This window comes from Coenobita brevimanus, chromosome 42 (assembly GCF_032717465.1).
Source record: "Coenobita brevimanus isolate Jiangsu-jjx chromosome 42, ASM3271746v2, whole genome shotgun sequence".
In the NCBI taxonomy this organism is placed as follows: Eukaryota; Metazoa; Arthropoda; class Malacostraca; order Decapoda; family Coenobitidae; genus Coenobita; species Coenobita brevimanus.
The window spans coordinates 12,995,299-13,018,940 of NC_136995.1; the positions used below are offsets into that span (position 1 = coordinate 12,995,299).

Consider the following 23,642-nt stretch of genomic DNA (forward strand, 5'->3'; position numbering starts at 1 on the left):
AATAAATAAAGTAATTGGTCTAAAAGAGGTTGCATCATAGATGTGTGAGCAAGCCTTTAATGCAAGCACAACTCAGTCATGACGTTTCTTATGACGTCAGAATTTGTCAGAACTTCATCATAGTCTTTATCAAAACATAGAGCTGTTGCCATCATGAGGTCCTCAGAAACAGACTTACTGGGCCACCTTGAGGCCCATATCCTGCCCTTCATTAGTGGGTGTACCAGTGTACTATGTTCATGGTTCTGGTGTATCATGGGTATTTGCAAGTGATGTAAGAGGTATGTCAAAACAAGTTGAGGTGAGGTAGGACCCCAAAACAATTTGAAAACACAAAAGATAAAGAACTACCAACAGCCTGCCCAGTGAAATGGGCTACACAGTTCATCACACACAATTCATGTCCTCAAAATCCTGAATCCCCATCACAAGCAAACATCTGGTTGTATTTTGCATTTTTATTCATATGCATAGTTCATCCACCCATTTTAATTACAATAAACCCTTGGTTAGCATGCACCACAGTAACACAATTTGGAAAAATATATAGATTTAACAATAGCACAATCAGATATGGGTAACACATCATGTGTCCTGAAGTGCTGTTGTTAATGTGTGAATTACTGGACCAAGGTTTCATGCTGTTTCAAGATAGGTTTGTGTGCTCTTCACCCTTGGAAAGCCACCTGCACAGGCCCTCCATTTCCTTTGTGTTCGGCTGTGCACGTGACCGTAATAACAAAGCAAGCAAGCACAAAAAGTATGCAGATTGACAGCTGATTCCTGTGAGAGAAAGTGTACGTTATGGCAGGGTGACCGAAGCATGGAACAAATCCTCCTCCATTCAAGACTAATAAGGGATGATTTCATTCCTTCATAAAATGGCAGAAGTTCCACAATGGTTTATACAGCTTAGTTAATTTGAATATAGTATCAGTGCAGAGTTTCAAGGACTGAAGAATATTCTCAGCTAACCACAACTTTAGGACTTGAACAGGTGTCAGTGTCATTAACCCATGCTGAGCAGCAGACCTCATATGAGGCACAATGAAGGTCTGCACACCCAAGCTGCAAGCCTCATATGAGTCATTGGTTATAAAGCAGTGAATAAGGGGAGGGCTACATTACAAACAGTCAGCCCAGCAGGGGTTAAAATCCAGTTTCTGGCAAGTTACTTTTTGTCATTTTCTAGTTCATAAATCTTGATTAATTTCCAAGATTATTCCAGTATAAAAATTTGTCACTTGTCTGTTCCATTTGCTCAGATTAAGTAATACTGCTGTGTGTATTATCTTAAGTCTTGTTGATTTAGAGCAATAAACTGTTATTTCTTGTGATTAACATGGGTTTCGGTAGCACAAATCGTGCATGGTACATATCCCGTGTGAGTTTGCAGTACTTAGTTTTTACATCTTCCATGCCTTGCTCAAGCCATTAATGTTCTTATTTGTTACCAGTACTGTGATGATGATGAAATATTTAGACATTAGAGAAATTATTATTAATGGAGAGCTTGTGTATTTTTTTCAGGTTCGTGACTTGGTCCCAGAAAGTCAGGCATATATGGATCTGTTGGCCTTTGAGCGCAAGTTGGATGCCACCATAATGAGGAAGAGATTAGACATTCAGGTCAGTGGCTTCAGTGATGGCCAAGGATGGTAATGGGGCTGTATGCCTATTTTTTCTGTCACCTCTTCCAGAGTGATTTATTTTGCATTACACTTTACCATTCTCGTATGTTATTTTTGCCTTTGTATTATTGATGTTGATTGCATAAATATCTATCTTTAATGTGCCACGAGTCAAGTGCAAGAAAACCTAGGCTGGTGGCAGTATGGACCATGATCATGAACAGGGTAGTTTTATCTAAAATTTTCTAGTATTGTTAGTCTTAAAGTAGATGATTTAGTAGTAGTAGGTCAACCCTAATCTGTCTGATGGAGCAGACCCATCAACCATAGGCAACCAGTTGCCCCAAATTGCCGGCCTGTGCAGTGAATGGATGTTCCCTTGGGATGGACAGTGCCTGACAGACAATGTATGCAAGGAGCATGCATCTTTTTTTGAGTGAAACGGCTTAGAATGCAACATATTTAGTTCATGACTGAGGGATTATTAAAAAAAATGAAAAAAATAATGGATGGATGGGGGGGAAAAAAAAAAAAAAAAAAAAAAAAAAAAGCAAACTTCTCAATAAATCACAAGCAACTTCAAGTACAGAAAAGACATTATCAGCTAAAAAAGTACTGACTTACAGATCCGCAGCAAATCATCTATCTATCTATCTATCTATTGCCAGACGCCTCAATCCCGTTTGGGGTGGCCACAAACAAATCGCCTCCAAGTCGCCCTGTCCCCCGCCATTTCACTGCCCTGCTCCCAACTCACATCCCCCTCTCTCATAAGAGTCCTCTGAACAGAAACAGAAACAGAATGCTAGACTATGTATATAGTTGCATTTTCATTTGTAATATTTTTGTTTTTCTTACTGATATGCAGGATATTACCCAGTATACACATATGGGGTTGTATAGTGGTTTTCCAAGTGCTGTAGCGGCTTTTTTGGGCAATCAGTGGGTAATAGTATTTTCAATATGCAGAATTTCTTCACATGTTATCTTCCCAGACAACCATTTAATAGGGATCTGTACACATGATCCAAAGAGTAGTAGGCAGGAGGGAAGCAATAATATCCTAAATGACTTGTATAGTTTGTGATGTTCCAAAAAGATTAATATATTATCGGATGAATAATTGACAATACAGTACTTCTTAGGATATGTCACAATCAAAGTATGGCATGGTCATTAAAACAGGTTTGCCAAGGTGGGTTAGAATCATCAGACAATTTGTAGTAGCCATCCTCTGTGTTGTCAAATTCTTTCATGCGAAGTGTGCAGAGGTACTGTGTGTTTACCTGCAGTGGCAGATCCAAAGGACGGATTCGGGAGGTTCAGACCCCCTTTCTGAGCAGTGCCATTTCTTTTTCTAGACTGTCAGAGGAAACCTTTTGCATTGTATTTTATTTTTTTCAATTTAGCAGGTGATTGGGGTTTATTGCTCACGTAATGCCTCTCGAGGAATAAGTGAGGCTGGCCACTCTCATCTTAAATGTCAGGACCAACATGCCTAGCCCTGGGCTCCTACACTCCTCATAGGGCAACACATGATTAGATGATGATGATCAACTTTGCTCAGATGTGCATCCTTTTTCAGCAAATTTGGCAAAGCTCAGTGTCAGAATAGAATAATGCTAACGTTGCATCATTTCCATAACATCTCTTGACTGGTACCATATTTAGGTGTTAATTTTATTGCTGCAACGCAGCATTCAAAATGGAAAGATGGCAGTTCTAGGCTAAGCTATAGTTGATTCTCTTGATCTAAGAGATTTTTTACTTATGGCAGTTTTTTCCCCATAGCAGTATGAGACAGTAGTACACAGCTCTACATTCTTGCCATAGTACTGTACTACTTTGTGACTTATATTGTGATGTAAATCTATTTATACAGTTTGAAAGTCAAAATGGAGATGGCAGTTTTTTGCCTGGTTAAAGTGAACAGAGTATAACATGAAAAAATTATTGTTTAGATAGCTGACACGTAACCACTATAAGTGGGCATAGGTAAACTGAGCAAAAATTTGTATGTTTTCCAGTTCCTTGTAATATGGATTTGACAGTAGTGTGGAGGTCAAAAATATTATATCCCTTTTACTAAAGGCTGAGTCCATCCCTGACAACTGTCTTTGATGGCTTTACTGTAGTGATGTTTGTAAGGAATATGGAAGACAGTGAAAGGCAGTGTCATCATTTAGGAAGTCTTGATTTCACATTCACTGTTACAGAACGTAAGGCAGTTTGTGAATATTCTATATTGGTTTATAATAGAGCATTCATTCTATTCTTAACCGTATATAATGATGATTAATGTTTTTTTCACACATACATACATCATCTTATCCTATGTTGCCCCATGAGGAGCGTAAGAGCCCAGGGCTAGGTAAGTTGGTCCTGATATTTAAGATGAGAGTGACCAGCCTCACTCATCCCTGAGTGACATTACATGAGCAATAAACCCCAACCACCTGCACCAGCTCACCAATTGGAGCGCCTTAATTACTCGCTAAATCACGAGGCACTGTTACCATCCAACACAGTAAATGGTTTCCTGGTGTACAGGAAACCATTTGGCTTGTCACTTAGAGTCACCCATAGACAGAAAAAAAAGAGGGAGGTCCCCCCCCCCCCCAATCCTATGTTGCCCCATGAGGAGCATAAGAACCTGGGGCTAAGCAAGTTGGTCCTGACATTTAAGATGAGAGTGAATAGTCTCACTCATCCCTGAGTGGCATTACATGAACAGTAAACCCCAACCACCCCTTGGATATAAACCTACACAGGCTCAGTCCAATTGGAGACCTAAATTACCCAGTAGACCACCAGAAGCCATAATTTGGTTATATGTTTACCACCCAGTGTAGTAAATGGCTTCCTGGTGTACAGGAAATCACTTGGCTTGTAACTCAAGGTAGAGTCACCCATAGGCAGAAGGAAGAGGAAAGAATGAAGGAAAGAAAGAAGAGGGAGTGTAAAGTCACCCATAGGAAAAGGAAGAGGAAAGAATGAAGGAAAGAATACAAGAGGAAGCAGGAAGAGAGGAAAGGGCAGACACCCAAAGCAGCACTACAACGAGTTATTATTTATTTATTTTTTCCTAATATCTTAATTCTGATCCCTACAGGAGGCACTAAAGAGACCAATGAAGGTGAAGAAGAAGCTACGTATTTTCATTTCAAACACATTCTACCCTGCTCGTGCTGAGGGGGGTGAGGGTGAGGATGCTTCAGTGGCCTCGTGGGAGCTGAGGGTGGAGGGTCGACTGCTGGAGGACCACAAGGTATCGGGGCTGGCCAAGGTAACAGGCCAGACCAAACTTTCGGTCTTAGTGATCAAGTTTTGTTTAGGAAGTTACATGTAGTCTTACTGACTATGCAGACTGTAGCATTTCTCCCTAAGTGATCTGTTTTTTTCTATTGCACTTTAATAACCTCTTGTAGGTTAAGTGGTATTGTACAAACTTTTGATGTTAAAATGATATAAGTAGCACAGGAAGATGTTAGAATGTAATATACAGAAGTCATGAAGTGCTACAAAGCTTCTTTTGCCACCAATAACGTGTCCTTAAGTCCTTATTTTATGTCAGTGATGTTTTAAAACCTCAACTTTTCCTCACAACTGGTAACTTAAATTGGAGGAAACTGGCAAATCAGCTTTATATTTAGTAATGCAACTTCAATAATAATTTTTTCTATGGAGCCAAGATTTTTTGGGGGTTGAATGGTTAGTAAATAAGTGTGACTCATTCACTGGCAAAACTTAGGCTAGTATCTCATTGTATAAGCTTTTTCTGGTTCTTTGGACCCTACCTCGCCCTATCTTGAGGTAGGAAAGGTCTGGATGATGATGATATTACTGGGGACTGTATTGTAAAAAAGTTAATGAAAAAAGTGACACAAGCAGGACATTGTTATATAAGTGGCATTAGATTAGTAGTCAGTAAGTAACTGGGAGTTCTGATGATGTAATGGTAACATACTCACTTTACAAGTGAGAGAACAGTTTCAATTCCCTGGCCAGTGGAATGGCTGGACAGATTTCTTGGCTCCATGTCCCTGTTCATTTATAGTAGCACTGAGTAGGTACTCTAGCTGAATGTAAACTTATTGGCAGGTTGTATTTTGGGAGGAAAAGAAACTGCAGACTACTGTGTGTGTGTGTGTGTGTGTGTGTGTGTGTGTGTGTGTGTGTGTGCACATGTGCATGCATGTGTGTGCACGCATGTGTGTATCATCATCATCCAGACCTCCTTTCCCACCCTAGGGCAGGGTGAGGAGTAGCAGTGTCCAGACCACTTAAGTTTGCCCAGTCCAATGGTCCACGCTTCCATTCACTCATCATTTAAGTCCCCGGAATCCTGGTTCTATCTGATACACCAAAAACATTTTAACGCCGCGTTCTTTAGTTTCACATGAACGTATCCGATAGTTAGTCTGGAAGCTTTCGTGTTAAAAGGGATGGCAAGTCCCTGATCATGCACTTCAACTAACAACATTCATCCAGCCAGCTCAATCTCTTGTCAGTCCCCTAGTCTCACCAACTTCCATACTTCCCACATACACTCATCCGTCATATCCTTCCACATTCTCCTTGGCCTGCTTTGCCTCCTCCCACCTTTACATTCACACAGATGTACCTTTTTTCACCACTCTATAGTTATCCATTCTCTCCACAAGACAATAGAGTGGTGAAAAAGGTATATATTGGGTAATAAGTGGGCAAGCCTGTTCTGTACTTTTACTCCTCCATCCAACAGTAAATGTGGTGCTATTCCATCTTTTCCTGGGGCCTTCCATCTTTTCATATTTTTAATAGACATGTTACTTCCAATATTTCACTTGAGTCAGCTGAGAAGTTAGCTACTGGTACTTTTATCTTTGGGGCAAACAGTTCTTCACAAAATTCTTGAACTCTCCTCACCATATTATCTCTGCATTTAATGACTTCATTGTTTTTGTGTTTCAGTGATATAATTTGTTGCTTTCCTAGTGCCATTTTACTTCAGCCCTGTTTCAGACTTTTTCATTTTTTGATGGTTTCTGTGATCTGATCCATGTTTCTTTTTTTCTTCTATTTGTCTCTTGTTGATAAACTTGTTTAATTCTTTTCATTGTTTCTTCTTTCTTTGTTCTCACTTTCATTTTTTCTTTTTTTCATGAGCTTGAGTGTCTTTTCTGAATACTTCTTGGCTTTGGTTGTATTAGGTTTCCCTAGTGCCTCTGCTAATTCTCAAGCCATAAACAGATTACCTCTGTCACCTTGTTCTTAGCGATTTGGCTGCCTTTCCTCCAACTCACAACTCATTCTAACACACATTTCTCCAGTTCATCACCCCATCTCATCCATGGTCTCCCCACTATTCCTCTCACCCTGGAGAACTGTATTGCTAAAAGTTGATGAGTAACAGTTCAATTCATTATACTGGATATAAGTTTTTGTTGTTATGTTAGCGACGTGTTCCTCAGTATCACAACTTTTGTCTGTTAATTGGGGAAACTGGCAGATCAGTTTTATAAGCAACAAGGGAATTTTTATAGAATGTTATTATGGATGAGGTTTTGGAGGGGAGGGGAAGAAATAAAATGGGCAATATGTAACAAGCACTCTATTGTAAACTGTTACAGGATTGAAACTTGTTTTCAGGAATTCATAGTATTTTAGTTATTCTGCTACTGGTACATGTGTGATGCCCTTCTGTTTGATATTACACCTCCATTTGGTAGCAACGTGAGTATAAGCTGTTAGTATTGCAATATTTATGAGAGTATAATTATTGTCAGAAATCCATCTTTAATTCTAATTAGCTTGTAGATACCAGACTTTTTCCCTCCCGACAAACTCTTCAAGACAGATCTCTTAACTAGTGCTGTCACCCACCCCACCAGAATGACCCCAGCAAACTGAAACGCAAGTTCTCATCATTCTTCAAATCCCTGGTGATAGAACTGGACAAAGATCTTTATGGTCCTGACAACCATTTAGTGGAGTGGCACCGTACCCCTACCACACAGGAGACAGATGGATTCCAGGTAATTTGACTCTAGTATTGCTGTTAAAAATACATGTGATTTCAGTAATTCAGTCTGAAAATATCTTTCTTTATTCTTCTGGCGACCTATAATGTATGCCAGTAAATTATCATTTTTACTTGATGCTCACGAAGTTTCCTATCATTGTTATGTTGATGAGACTTAGCTATGTTGAGATGTCAGATGAAGACTAAGCTTGAATCCCTAATGTCTGATATTAAGATTTGGATGGCAAGGAGAAAACTCAAGCCAAGTGATGGTAAAACTTAGTTCATCATCGGAGGAAACAGAAGGGATGACGACGCTGATAATACTCAGACTTTGAACCTTGGTTGGCTCTGTTTCATCCATTCAGTTCTGTTCAAAATCTGTGTTTCTGTTAGAAATCTGGGTGTTTATTTTAATTCAGAGTTAAATTACAAAGAACATATGTTGTCAGAGGGTGCAACTTGCATAGTTATTAGATATCTGTACTCTGAGAGAAAGTTCCTGAATAGAATTGTCTCTTAACATTGGTCCATGCAGTGGTCTTGTATCGTGTTAATTATTGTAATTCGCTGTGAATTGGTCTTCCGAATAATATGCTAACAAAAGTTCAGTCTGCGTTGAACAGGGCAGCAAGGCTTGTCTTTGATCTTCCCCAAAGATCCTCAACTACCTCATTCCTAATTGAGCTGCATTGGTTACTAGGAAAGGCTAGAATTGAATTTAAGCTGTGTCTTAGTATTAAGGTTCCTTAGCATGGTGAACCGAAGTACCTTACTGAATTGTTGAAACTCCCATCGACACACCCAGGCGTGATGTTATGTACTGAAGATGATTCCTTGCATCTTGATGAGCTTGGAGCCATTCACCAGTCACCTTTCTCTGATCGTTCTTTTGTGTATAGAGCCCTTACGTTATATAATAGATTGCTTTTGTCCATGAGACAACTCTGTTATTGAATCTTTTAAGAGACAGCTAAAAGCCTTTGTTTTCAAAATGCTGCAACCTGGATAAAAGGCACTGTGAAGGATGATTATAGGGTTTAATCATTGCTGCTGGCATTTTTTTTTTAATGGAGTTTGTATTGTAAGTGAGAGACGTCACAATTCATGTAATTGTAAAAATAATTTACGTGTTTGAAATAAAGTTCTGCCATATGTCATTTGTTGGTCAACTTGTATCATCTCATTATTCTTACATGACTACTGTATTTAGCTTCGGGAGGAGTTTCATCTAACCATATAACTTAGGTTTTGGGGATATGGCTACTGCTGTTAAGAAGAGAGTACAAATACTTCATTGTATTAAAGTATTGAAGTTACTGACTGCTACACCATGAGTCCATAGCTACTTTATATTGTATTCCAACAAATGCAAAATATGTTTATATGTATTTGGTATGGGAGAGAGCCATTATGTTGGAGAGGTTAGAAGCAATCTTCATTCTCTTCATTCTGTGGATGCAGTATAGTAGTTTTGTATGGTTGTAGTAAACATTCTTCCTCTAACAGAAACATTATTAGCCCTTTAAATGCAGGTGATGTTCTTTTTTAGTATATTGTTGCTGCTGCCAGATTATTTTATACAGTATCTACGCTCCTCATGGGGCAACGGAGGATTGGATGATGGATGGATGGATTATAGGAAAGCCCTCTTCAGTGGAAGGGGCTTATTAAGGATGCATGTAACCCCTTCAGTTCAAATTCTCTCTCCTAAGCTGAATATACTTATCGGGATATGGAAAAAAATAAGATGAAAAAGCCATCCCTGGGCTTGGTGGTTATAGAAGTATCCCCCCCCCCCTCAGTTTGTGGATGCCCAGCCCTTTATTTTACTGGGAAATAAGATCCAGGCGCTTGACTATTATGTGTCTTATTAACATGATTTTCAGTGGGTGCTGTTTGATAATTCTCAGATTCGTGTTTTTTCCTTGTTTTCTGGTTCCCACCTCTCCCAGTCCTTAGGTTGTGGGAAAAAGGCATTATGAATGTGGATTATGAACATGATCAATAGGGTTAAGATGATGTTTATAAGGATGATGATTGATAATCAGTAAGATTAGAATAATGATGATGATGATGATTTTAAATATTTTCCTTGGTTGATTTAGGTGAAGCATCCAGGTGACAAGAATGTGAGGTGCAATTGATAATCAGTAGGATTAGAATGATGATGATGGTGATTATAAATATTTTCCTGGGTCGATTTAGGTGAAGCGTCCAGGTGACAAGAATGTGAGGTGCACCATCCTGTTGCTACTGGACTATCAGCCACACCAGTTCAAGTTGGACCCACGGCTGGCCAGGTTGCTGGGAGTGCACACACAGACAAGACCTGTCATCATCACTGCATTGTGGCAGTATATCAAGACACACAAGCTACAGGACAGTCATGAGAGAGAGTATATTAACTGCGACAAGTATTTGGAGCAGGTGAGTAAAGTGACACGTCATGCTTCCTCTCAAGGATTTGATTGGTCATGGTGCAGGTGATGTTTTGTGGAGTGGAAGCTAAACAATGTGCCAAAACAACTAATTACTTTGTTACTTACCAACAGTTGCTGGAAGCTATTTGGGGAAAAAGAAACCTGAGATGTGTAATAACAATATTTGTAACCGTATGAAAGTCTTGACTTGGACTTTGGTTCCGTGTACAGTCGCTTACAAGAAAGATTACTGAGTGCCTGCACTTGTGGCTATATGTTTCCTGCCTGAGAGTGGTGATAATGTGGCTAGGTATCAAGCTTGTAGCCACATTTCATTCTCATGGTAGTACCTTCCAGGGTCATTGGTAGTCATCTGTCTACAGTGCAACCTCATTATGTGATAGGGTTGCATCAACTGAAGAGCTGTTGCATAATGAATTATCACAACAAGGTCGATAAACATGGGTTCAATGAGGTTAGGGAGGATAGCCTTGACTGTGAAGCCTATAATAACCTAAAACACCTCTGCCACCCACCTGAAGTTTGTCTAATGCTGGTACAAGTTGTCACCAAGGACCCCCCAGGAAGGGGGACAGTTGGAGGGCCTGGATGACCTTTTCTCAAAATAGATACGGTATCACTCAGTATCACACACTGCTGCACTTATTTGGTGAGAGCAATGGTGTTTCAGTGGCCTTTTACACAAAATAAAACAAAAGACAACAATCACAGCCAGTGTAAACATTTGGCGGACATCTTGGCTCAGTCATCTGTTTAGAGGCCTAAAAAAGGGGATGATGGCCATGTAAGGTTGTCTGATTTCCAAGTTACAAGTTTCAGTATTTCACACACACAGTAGTACCACTTACAGTATATTGCACACTGCAGTATTTGTTAAGCACTTCCACTCTTATTTGGCAATAAGAATGGTGTTCCAGTGGTCTTTCATGCAACAGTAGGGGCCCTAGAAGGGGATGATGGTTATGTAAGGTTGATAAGTCACGAGTTTTAGTATTTCATACAAAAAAGCATCGCTTCACTGATTATTGCACACTGCACTACTGTTAGGCACCTGCCCAGCTGTCTGGTGATACCAAGTGTTTCAGTGGCCTTTCATGCTAGAGGCCCAAAAAAGGGGTGATGGTTACACAAGTTTGACCTGATTTCCAAGTCACAAGTTTCAGTATTTCACACACAAAAAAGTTATCACTTCACTTAATATTACACACTTCACTATTTAAGCACATGCATTATTACTTGGCGATAACAGTAGTGTTTCAGTGGCCATTCATGCACAGACTGGAACAAAAGGCAAGTCACAGCATATGTAAACACTGGGCAGCCATTTTGGTTTGTGTGTGTCACCGTGTCCATACGAGATGCTCGGAGGCGGCCATAGAAAATATCAGTGTAGCGATTTTTTATATATATATATATATATATATATATATATATATATATATATATATATATATATATATACCAAGACAGGATATAACTTTTTAATCATCATTGTAGGGATATATCACATAACATTGCATTGTATAATTAGGCTGCACTGTGCTTTACCCAGTTTTTGTTATTAGTGAGGTGAATAGGAGTGTGTGTGTGTAAGCTGAAGGGGAATTGGGAGATGGTGGGATGTGATGGAGGTATGTGAAGGTACTGAATGAGGGGAATCTGAGGTGGAGCTAGGACAGCTTGAAGGTAGAGGACAGGTTGACATGGAGGCAATGTGTTTGTGGCCAGTGTATATGAGAAACACACTGAGGTGGTTTGGCCATGTGGAGAGGATGGAGAGTGAGAGACTGCTGAGGAGAGTGTATGTGAGTGAGGTGGAGGGGAAGAGAGGGAGGGGAAGGCCAAGGATGAGATGGAGGGATGGAGTGGAGAGGTATATGAGAGGGGGGGGGGTGAATTGGGAGCAGGGTAGTGAAATGGCGGGAGACAGGGTGACGTGGAGGCGATTTGTTTGTGGCCACCCCATGTAAGGGATTAAGGCGTCTGGCAATAGATACATAAATAGTATGCGAGTGAGGGAGAGAGAGGACGAGATGAGGATTGTGGTATAGGTAATGAGTGAGGGGGGGTGGAGGGAGGGCAGCCTGATGGTAAACAGTAGTGATATAGTCAATTTGTTTATTGCTTCCCTTTCAGTATTAAAGTACCTGGCTATAGATGGATCAAGGTAGAATTTTGTGGTTAGAACTCCCCAGTCAGTGTTGGTTTTCTCTAGGTTCAGTCCCTAAGACTTATCAGGGGAAGTAGGGTGGTCATCTACCTTGAAATGTAGTGGTCTGTAGTAGCTTAGCTATGTAACCGCAACAACTCAAATGGGGTAAAATAGGATTGGCTGTACCATCACTGTGGTGAGAAGGGAGCTGTGCATTTGTGAGAAAAGGAATAGAAAAGAAAATGTCTGAGGATTAGAGATGTATGTATGGTCAGAGTAGCCTAGAGGCCATTTTATCATGGTCATTCTTTTGTCACAGGATACCTAGGAATGAGCAGGGCGTTGAGGATGATGATAACGACAAGACACAAAGTAAACCTTTCAGTTAGTGATTGTCATCGTAGGTGTGCAAACCAACAAAATACTGAAAATCCATTTTTAAGCCAGTGCTGCAAAGTTCACCTCTTGATATATCTCTGTAATTAACCATAGAATTTTCACCATTGCACTTCAGTTATTTATACCTACCATGTGGGTGATCTGAATGTGTTGTGCACATGTTTGAAGTTAGTGTCTCAGTATCTTGACTGATTTAATTTTTTTACTGGCTTCAGGCACCATGTTAGTATTAGCTTGTTGTATAGTGGTATGTATGACTAGAGAAATAAAAGGATATTCACCTCATATTTCTGATCATGATACACAAGAATCTGAATTCCATTAATGCATGTTTCCTCCTCCAGATTTTTGGTGTCCCAAGGATGAAGTTTGCAGAAATCCCAGGCCGCTTGAACCAGCTCCTGTTCCCTCCAGACCCAATCATCATCAACCACACTATCTCAGTGGAGGGAGCTGACCAGAAGAAAACCTCCTGTTATGACATTGATGTGGAGGTGGATGATAATCTCAAGGTCAGCATTAATTTTGGATTGCTCTTTGTAATCCCCAGTTCTATGATTTGATAAGAATGTTTCCCCACTCTTTAGTTGAGCAGTAGTGAAACTTTATTTTGAAAAGTGTCATGCTTTGAAGATTGCACTAGCTATTAGGTTCTGAAAATTGTTGTTCAGTCACATTATTTATTGTAATGAAGTGTATCATTCATACCTGCTGCTGTACATTTGAAAACATGAATAAATTCATAGCTGTATAAATCTTAGTACAGAAAGCCCTTATGCTCTTTTTTAGTACAAAGTTCACTGGAAGATTTGGCAAAAATACTTATTAAAGCTACTTTCCTACATATGACTGTGAGGATAAATGCCAGTTTCTGGACTTTACAGTACCAACTGCAAGGGTATACTATGGTTGGGGTATTTTGGAACAAAGCCCTGACTGATAACGGTAGTGGGAACTGTCTGTATTTTGGACATTGCAATCCCATTCTGTATTTTATTTTATGTTTTTAAGTTTTTTTTTTTTTCCTTTTTTTAATTAATAATAAGTAAAGCTGCTGTATTCAGCAAATATTCAATCATTCATTGTTCTTCACAGCTGAAGAATTACTGCTAGATTAAATGTGATTCATACCTTGTGGATATCCCTGCTGAGACAACTGAGAGGAAGCAGATTAGAAATTGTGTATCACTAGTTCTCAGTGTCATACATTGTTACTGTCTGGATATTTTACCATAATAAATCCAGACCAGGGGTGGGAAAGGAGGTCTCGATGGTGATGTGAAGTTCATATTTTTCTTTTGGGTATACTTCTGGCACAGCATACCTTTTACATGTCACTGCATTGGCTCTAATTTTGTACGATTTAAATTGAAATTTGCTGTGACTCTGGCATTCAGGGCTGGTGCAGTGGTATTATTGGCTGTCTTATATGTTCTTGGGTTTTGTTGAAGTTAGTTAATTTCTTCAGCCATCAGGCAGGCCATGTTTTATTGATTTCTTGCTACTTCCAGATTTTTTTATTTATTTTTATTTTTTTTTTTAAATAATAAATAGGAGCATTCGCAGTACAGGGCGGATACTAGATACCGCCAGAGTTTTTAATTTCCAGGAATATTTTGCAGCCAATACAGTGCTCACAAATGGTTGTTTTTTCATAATACTGTAATATGTAAAAATTTTTCTTATTCATTTAAGGTGAGTCCCGTGCCTAATAACGAGGTCACAAAATACTTTGTGACATTCGAATGTTTTGTGGTGTTGGCTATATATATGTCAGGGGATGAAGATTTATCGGTTTTACACATACGTACGAATAATTCTTCATTTATCCTTTTATTCAAATACTCCCATTGGTCACCAGCAAAGGTATTAAAAGAGAAAACGTTTCATCACAGTCACTGCCTGCGGTACGACATGCTTTGCAAATCAAAACACACCCAGGCGTTTTCTTAGGTGTTTCCCATACTTTCCGTCTTGTTATGGTGCCGGACATCGTTTCTGTGATGAGTTGTAGTCTCTCACTATTTTTACATATTACATACAAAGTGTTTAAACATAATTAACGAGTGTGTAATATAGTGTGATGATAATCATCTAAACACCATCTTACTATAAGTGTGACATGGGAATGGATGAGCGATCAGACTTGCAAAGTCCAGCATTTTTTGTCGTAAACAACGAGGGTAAAGGGAAGGCGATAGAGAAATAGGAATTGTATATACTGTATGTTTAAAGTCTTGGGGGAATATATTTACTCTGTAGGTGAAATGCTTAGGTATGGGGGTGAGATTGTTGTGGAGTGGATATGGAAGTTGTGTAGATTGGCTTGGGAAGAGGGAAGGGTTCCAGAGGACTGGAAATCAGGTATAATTGTTCCTTTATACAAAGGAAAAGGAGAGAGAGAAGTATGTGGTAACCATAGGGGTATTTGCCTACTTAGTGTGACTGGTAAAATATATGGTAGAATACTCATTGATAGGGTTAGGCATATGACAGAGGAGCTAGTTGGAGAAGAACAAGGGGGATTTAGGAAGGGAAAAGGGTGTGTAGATCAGATATTTGTTCTAAGATGTTTAGTGGAGAAATATCTAGAGAAGGGAAGGAAAGTGTATGCTGCCTTCATGGACTTGGAGAAAGCTTATGACAGAATAGATAGGCAAGGTATGTGGAAGGTATTAAGAATATATGGAGTGGAGGGGAAATTGTTGAGTGCTGTGAAGAGTATGTACGAGGGAGCTAGGGCTACGGTGCGAATGGATGGTGAGCTGAGTGAGTTCTTTGATCTCAAGGTGGGACTGAAACAGGGTTGTGTGATGTCTCCATGGCTGTTTAATATATACATGGATGGGGTTGTAAAGGAGGTGCAGGGTAGGGCAGTGGATGTGGGGGTGGCTCTAATGAATGAGGGTGAGATTTGGAAGCTTCCGGTTTGCTGTTTGCTGATGATACAGTGCTGTTGAGTGAAGATGAATGGGAGTTGCAAGGTTTGGTGAATGAATTTGGGACAGTGTGTAGGAGGAGGAATCTGAAAGTTAATGTAAACAAAAGTAAAGTTATGGTGTTTGAGAGGAATGAAGTCACAGAGTGTGCAGTGAGGTTGGATGGTGAGGATATGGAGAATGTGAGTGCATTCAAGTACATGGGTAGTGTGATGAGTAAGGATGGAACTTTGGGGGATGAAGTGCGTGAAAGGGTACAGCAGGGAAGGAAGGTTGTTGGTACACTGAGAGCAGTGATGAGAAATAGGGAGGTGAGTATGGAAGTTAAGAAGTCACTGCATGATAGTATTGTGATCCCTACCCTGACGTATGGAAGCGAGGCATGGACCTTACAAGAGGGGAACAAGCCAAGAGTGAGAGCAGTGGAAATGAGTTACTTGAGAGGAGCATGTGGAGTGACGTGGAGGGCCAGGTTGACGAATGAAGAAGTGAAGGAACGCTGTGGGGTGGATGTGGATGTGGTTGAGAATTCAAGTACTTGGGTAGTGTGATGAGTAAGGATGGAACTTTGGGGGATGAAGTGCGTGAAAGGGTACAGCAGGGAAGGAAGGTTGTTGGTACACTGAGAGCAGTGATGAGAAATAGGGAGGTGAGTATGGAAGTTAAGAAGTCACTGCACGATAGTATTGTGATCCCTACCCTGACGTATGGAAGCGAGGCATGGACCTTACAAGAGGGGAACAAGTCAAGAGTGAGAGCAGTGGAAATGTGTTACTTGAGAGGAGCATGTGGAGTGATGTGGAGGGCCAGGTTGACGAATGAAGAAGTGAAGGAACGCTGTGGGGTGGATGTGGATGTGGTTGAGAAGATTAGGAGAAATACACTGAGGTGGTTTGGACATGTGGAGAGAATGGAGAATGAAAGACTGACTAAGAGGGTGTATGTGGGTGAGGTGGGAGGAGGGAGAGGGAGAGGTAGACCAAGGATGAGGTGGAGGGATGGAGTTGAGAGGTATATGAGGGAGGGGGGGGTGAGTTGGGGGGAGGGTAGTCAAATGGTGGGTGACAGAGCGACTTGGAGGCATTTTGTCTGCGGCCACCCTTTGCGGGATTAGGGCATCGGGCTATAGATAGATAGAGGTATATTTTAATGTAATCGGTACTACTTTATTGAGGTGTATATTGTGTATGATAAAGTTGTGATGCTTCTGTTCATGTATAAATCCCAGTGGTCTGTGGGGTTTGGCACCTCTGTATTTATGCTGACCTCGGGGCCACTCCCAGCGGGGAAGCCGGCCAGCTAGAGCAGAACGCAATTATCATTCAAACGAGAGGGACATATTTACCATGAGCTCTCTCTGGGTCGCAGTTGTATCTTTCTGTGGCCAATAGAGAGAGATAAATCTGCTCAGTTTTCTGTCACCCACACACGCCACCTCTACCATTCCTTCAACAGGATCTACACTGATTCCCACCATCTCCAGTGTGAGAAGACATTTGGTGGAGTGTGTCAGTCGGAAGTGACTTCGACCAGGCGGAACGTTATATCTTAATAACCTTGCTTGGAACAGTGCAGTCACGTCTAAGCTGATATATAAATTGGTGATCAGCTGTGGGGTTCCAATAAGCTGATATATTAGTGACTAGCTGAGGAAATTCTACAAGCCAATACATTCTTACTGATTCTTTCTTGGCAAATGGGAGCTTGGCCCGGCCTCTGACATCTCTTACACCTTTCTTTCTTGTTATCTTCTTTCCTGAGTCCGATACGTAGTCAGCCACGCCACATATAAAGTGTCATATTGAATGTTGACGAAGTCTGTTAACAAATTTCTCGTATGCTAGGCACCTTGGGGCTCTGGAGCAGAGACTGCATTCTCCATCTTTGTACAGTAGATAAATGTGTTAATTTAACTTGACAGCAGTATCCGTGACTTTACGATGGTGTGAGTTCACATAAAGATGAATACTGATATAACTCCTTAGTTATTCTGATCATTTTTTACCCTGTACACAACAGATTCTAGAAATGGTTATAATTTTTGCCATTTATGAAATATAATTAGTTTTATGCATATTGTCACTAAATAATAATACTTTAGATATATATATTAACTGTTATTTGCTTCTCAGATAATGAAAAGTTTCTGCATATATGAGTTGGAAGATGAATCATTAGATTCTTTGCCAAGTTTGTTCCTTTGTCCCACTGATCTCAGTCTGTGGGAACCACAGTCTCTGACAAATCTTATTTTTTTCTTTTAATATCTTGGCTGGTGACCACTGGGACTGTTTGAATTAAAGTATAAATCAAGAAACAATCGTGCGCATGTGTAAAACCGATAAATCTTCATCCCTTGATGTGCAGAATATATAGGCAACACCACAAAACATTACATCACAAAGTATTTGTGACCTCATTATTAGGCATGTGGCTCACTTTAAATGAGAGAAAATTTTGCATATATTATTATTATGAAAAAACACCTGTATGTGAACATCCTGCATAGCCCGGAAAAAAAAAAAAAGGAAATTAAAATTTCTGGCAGTATGTCATATCCATGCCTTGTTTTGGGGATAATGCGGCATCTGTTGAGGCCAAATAAGTGTCTAGAGATGGCAGGAATGAAATGAAGAGTACGTCATTGGATTTAAGGAGTTAATAAGGTTCAAATCATGAAACTCTTCTTGCCTCAGTCAGGAGCTGATCTGATGACCTTTTGTTTGCCCTTTGTTGTTGTTGTTCTTCAGTACAGTGATGCCTTATATGTATTGTTCTTTCCATGCCCAGACTATTTTATTTAGAGTAGGAGATTTTTTGAGTGCATAGATACAGCCATCATCATCAATCCCTCCTCTACTAGGGCACTTCATTAATCATAGTGAAATGTCAGATATGAGTAACATGAATTATATAAAAGGATCACTGTACTGAAGAGGTTTTTATGTAGACTGATTACACATATTTTACTACACTATTTTTTCACATTATTATTTTATTTTTTTGTCATACGGTAGGGGAGGGGAAAAAAAAAAAAAAAAATTGTGGTGGTGGTGAATTTTCTGAGTCTCCTTTTGTTTTATGTTGACACAGACCCAGATGAATAACTTCCTGCTCAGCACCAACTCTCAGCAGGACATTCAGACCCTGGATGCCAAGATCCATGATACTGTTGAGACCATCAACTCCCTCAAGACTAACAGAGAGTTCTATTTGTCCTTTGCCAAAGATCCACAGCAATTCATCCAAAAATGGCTCATCTCTCAGGTTAGACAGAAGCTGTTTTGGTCCATATTTTGTTCCAGTTCCATATATGTCCTACATGATTATTTTTATTGCTCCAAGGCACTGTCTGTTAAGACAGTTTTGGTGGTGATTCTGCAAGCCAGAGGATGTCATTTGGATTTTGTTCGTGCTACTACACTGCAGATTTATTCAGCTTAGAGAGGTCTCCTGTAGTATGGGGGATGATTGAGTGTAAATCCCCCGGTTTAGGTAGTCTCCACTAAGTGGGATAAAACCACCTGGTGATCGTATTGTATTGTATCATTTATAAAGGCTCGAACATACAGTACTTGCATACGTCAGCCTTGGTCTCCTAATGGTGGCTCCACTCTGCATGATGTCTGGCAACCTTATTGTTCAGTCCCCTATCCCTAAGGTCACTCTGTGACCTCATCCCAGGCCTTTTTCATTCTGCCTGTTGCAGCTATACCCCTGACATTCGTGCTTCTCACTTTTCGTGCCCAGTTGTTATTCTCCATCCTCTCCACATGCCCAGGTCATCTCAGTCTACTCTTTCACATCACAGCGCCAATACACTCCAGTCCAATCCCTCCTTAACTCTTCAAATCATAAACCTAGCATCTCAGGCCATGCATTCAAGGATGCATTACACATGCATCTAATCATTACATTTGAGCCTGTGAATATCCTCTTCCTTTACTGCCAAGCTCTCATTATCATACAATTTTACACTTCCAACACATGCCTCATAAAAAGATCCCATAGCACGGAGAGAGAGCCCTCTCAGTGTTAGGAGAGGAAACAGACCCTTGAACTTCTTCCAACCACTCCTTACCCTAGCCATAGAGATAGCCCCAGTTTTATGGGGTTGACCTTTTCATGATATTTGACACAGTTGTCGTAGCAGATGTTTTCAAGGTCCATTTTTCACTGACAGGTGTCACTTAAATTTTGCTGATTGCCCATGAGGAAAAGTTTTGAGTACAATATTTCATGTTGTTTTAATGCATTAACTTAATGCCACTAAGGGATGAATGAGGCTGGTCACTCTCATCGTAAATGTCAGAACTAACTTGCCTAGCCCTGGGTTCCTATGCTGCTCATGAGGCAACACAGGATTAGATGAACTTAATTGGCACAGAATTTAACTGTAAGCATCTCTACCCCATCCCAGGTTCACAGGAGATTCACCAGAAGCTGCTGGTTGTTTTCATGCTTTGGCAAATTTGTATCATTATTACCTCCCCATGCCATCTCTCTCTCTCTCTCTCTCTCTCTCTAAGAACTTTGTTGTGTATAAATCAGAAACCACTGCTGGAAAGCTTATGAAATTTTACTTCCAAGTCATACAATATTAGCATACGCAAAGTTTCAACCAGCAAGATTAACACTATATTCACGTCGTTTCGTTTTGTTTTTGAAGGCTCCGACATGCTTGCAGTGCGTCGCCCTTGGTCACCTAATGACAGCTCTCCATGCTGCTTGATCTCTGGCAGCTTCTCTATTTAGCCCTTTATCCTTGAGGTCACACTCAGTGACCTCATCCCAGGAATTTTTCGGTATGCTTCCTACTACCCTACCCCCAACATTAAAACTACTCGTTTTCTGCATCCAGTTATCATCCCCCATCCACATCACATGCCCACACCATCTCAGTTTACCTCTCCTGGTCGCAACACCAATTCCCTCCAGTCCCATCCTGTCTTTCAACTCTTCCATCATAAACCAAGGGCCCCCCCCCACCCCCATGAGAGGCAACAGCTCCCAGAACTTCTTCCAACCACTCCTCACTCTAGCCACAGAGCTAGCTGCAGCATCACCTCCAGCACATAACATGTCTCCCAAATAACAAAACTTCCACACACACAAGAGACTCACCAGCAAGTTCAATTCATTCACACCTGGCAATCTCCACATGCTCTCCCTGACACACCGCACACATGAAATCTGCGTTATCTCGCTGTCTACCTCAAATACCACTACATCTCATATGCACCCACTTATTACAAACACTGCACAAGATGGAAATACTTCCCATGCCCTTTTGGCAAATCACATATGGCCACTCTCTCTCTTCTTTGACAGTACCACCCCCAGCCCTAGATACCATCACTTCTGCTTTATCCACGTTTACTCTTAAGCCTTTGTGCCCAGTACTAACTCTCCATTTCCTAAATATTTCCTCCATCTTCCTTTTTCGTCAGTCAACACCAAATTATCAGCATACAACATCTCGCATGGAAGTCCATTTCTCCAGTCATGTGAGAGGGCTTCAAGCACCATAACAAACAAGAGGCTTGACTGACCTCTAATGCATACCAGCATTCACAGAAAACTCCTCACTCAAATTCGTATTCACCCCTACCTGGGTGCAAGCACCCAAATACATAGGCCATAACGACCCTAACCAGCCACTCCTTGATTCCAAGCTTTCTCATTGCCCACTTCACTACCTCTCAAGGGACACTATCAAAGGCCTTCTCCAAATAAAAAAAAAAAGTACAGTTCCCTTTTTTTCCCTATATATTTTTCCTGAAGCTGTCAAACAGTGAATATGGCATCAGTGGTCCCTTTGCTTGGCATAAACCGAAACTGCATTTCATCAATATTCACTCTCTCTGATCATACCTTCGAGAACTTTCACCATTACCTTCATTATCTGGACCAAAAGCTCATTGCCTCTATTATTTCCTATTTCTAGAGCATCACTTGTAAAACAACTAACTCAGTGTCAAATGGCCACCCTTTGCGGGATTATGGTGTCTGGCGATAGATAGATAGAGCATCACCCTTCCCCTTGTACACTTTTACAGTTACACATAGTGTAATTTATTCTTTATTCTGAATGCAGAAATATACCGGTAGTCATGGTCTATAGTTTGTGTTCGTAATACAGAGAAAGCATTTAGGAAGCCAGTTATGTACAGCATTTGTTAGTAAAAACAAACTGGGACAGAAATTGGCCAAGAATGAATATCATAAGCAGTGTAATTTTAATTTTATGTACAGTACTGTATGTATATATATCTATCTATATCTATATCAATTTATCTATATATATATATATATATCCAATCCTACATTGCCCCCATGAGGAGCAGAGCCCGGGGCTAGGCAGTTGGTCCCGACATTTAAGATGAGAGTGTATATATATATATATATATATATATATACAGTATTATATACACTCACTCGATGTAGTGCTGCTGTTGGGTGTCTGCCCTTTCCTCTCCTCCATCCTTCTTTTCTTCCATCCTCTTCTGTCTTCCTTTACTTCATTCTTTCCTTGTCCTCCTGCCTATGGGTAACTTTACACTTCCTCTTCTGTCTTTCTTTCCTTCATTCTTTCCTCTTCCTTCTGCCTGTGGGTGACTTTACACTGAGTGACAAGCCAAATGGTTTCCTGTATACCAGGAAACCATTTACTGCGCTGGGTGGTAACCATATAACCAAATTATGGCACCTGGTGGTTTGGTGAGTAATTATTGCGCTCCAATCGGTTTGAGCCGGTGAAAATTTATATCCAAGGGATGGTTGGGGTTGATTGCTCATGTAATGCCACTCAGGGATGAGTGAGGCTGGTCACTCTCATCTTAAATGTTGGGACCAACTGCTTAGCCCCGGACTCCTACGAATGTAGGATTGGATGTTGGATGGATGGATATATATATATATATATATATATATATATATATGATGAGGAAAGTGTATATGAGTCAGGTGGAGGGGGGGAGGGGAAGGCCAAGGATGAGATGGAGGGATGGAGTGGAGAGGTATATGAGAGAGGGGGGTGTGAGCTGGGGGCAGGGCAGTGAAATGGTGGGGGACAGGGCGACATGGAGGCAATTTGTTTGTGGCCACCTCTTATGGGATTAAAACATCTGGCAATAAATATACAGTAATCCCTCTGCTATCTGATGTAATAGAGCCAAAGGCATGTCCGGAAAGTGGTCCTGTCCGGATAGTGGGCCCCAGCCTGCTGGACTGGTACTTAAGGACCCTAACCCAGCCTAACTTTGAAAGCCACCTAAATAACTCCCTACTGGACATGCATAGCACCTATTTAAACCTATTTAAGACCCTATTCACACCAATAATGGACATAAAGCGTGAAATAAATGAAAAGGAACCAGAGAATGAGGAATTAGAAGTGGTTATGGAAAATATTTAAAATGTACAGGGTACTTACAGCATGCCTCCTCTTAGGCTCTGGTAGTTGTGAAAATGCTCTTGAAGCACATACAGTAATCCAGTGTTGTGCTGCACTTAATACTTTGCACTGTGAGTTATAATTGTTTAACACTGCACATTCTGTTCCTAATTGCACCACGCCAGTTTCAACTGCCAGTTTTCACTCCATAGTTAATCCATTGCACTCTAAATTCTGATTTCTTAACGCTGCACAACACTGTAAATTCTCGTGTGGTCCAGTGGCGAGGTATTGCAGTTTATTCACAAAACAGAGCATGTGCGGCATCCATTGCGATAAGCATCCACTTGTGATAGCAGTTAGGCTGTAACTGGTGGAGGGGACAGCAGGGTTGCCAGATTGGATCTCGGCCACATTACCAAACTCCTCAGTTTTCATTACCAAATTTATATTTTCATTACTAGATTCATAAAGGAAGCATTTATTTTTCACTAATTATATATACAAGTGGAAATAATCTGTCTGTCTATCTATCGCTAGACACCATAATTCCGCAAAGGGTGGCCATTTGACACTGAGTTAGTTGTTTTACAGGGAGGGGCACCAACCCTCCACCAACCCACTTGCTGACACGTAGGGAGCACGTATGGTTTGGTTATATGGTTACCACCCAGCGC

The 23,642-nt window shown here is 40.6% G+C and overlaps 1 protein-coding gene across 1 annotated transcript in view; it reads left to right on the top strand.

The window, feature by feature from the left end:
- Bap60 (Brahma-associated protein 60) overlaps nucleotides 1-23,642 on the top strand; it is a 55,654-nt gene that overhangs the window by 17,964 nt on the left and 14,048 nt on the right. Inside the window, exons 4-9 of the mRNA XM_080270736.1 lie at nucleotides 1,531-1,629; nucleotides 4,744-4,899; nucleotides 7,505-7,648; nucleotides 9,844-10,065; nucleotides 12,975-13,142; nucleotides 18,663-18,836. Coding sequence (XP_080126862.1) covers nucleotides 1,531-1,629; nucleotides 4,744-4,899; nucleotides 7,505-7,648; nucleotides 9,844-10,065; nucleotides 12,975-13,142; nucleotides 18,663-18,836 — 963 coding nt within the window. The remainder of the gene's footprint in view (nucleotides 1-1,530; nucleotides 1,630-4,743; nucleotides 4,900-7,504; nucleotides 7,649-9,843; nucleotides 10,066-12,974; nucleotides 13,143-18,662; nucleotides 18,837-23,642) is intronic.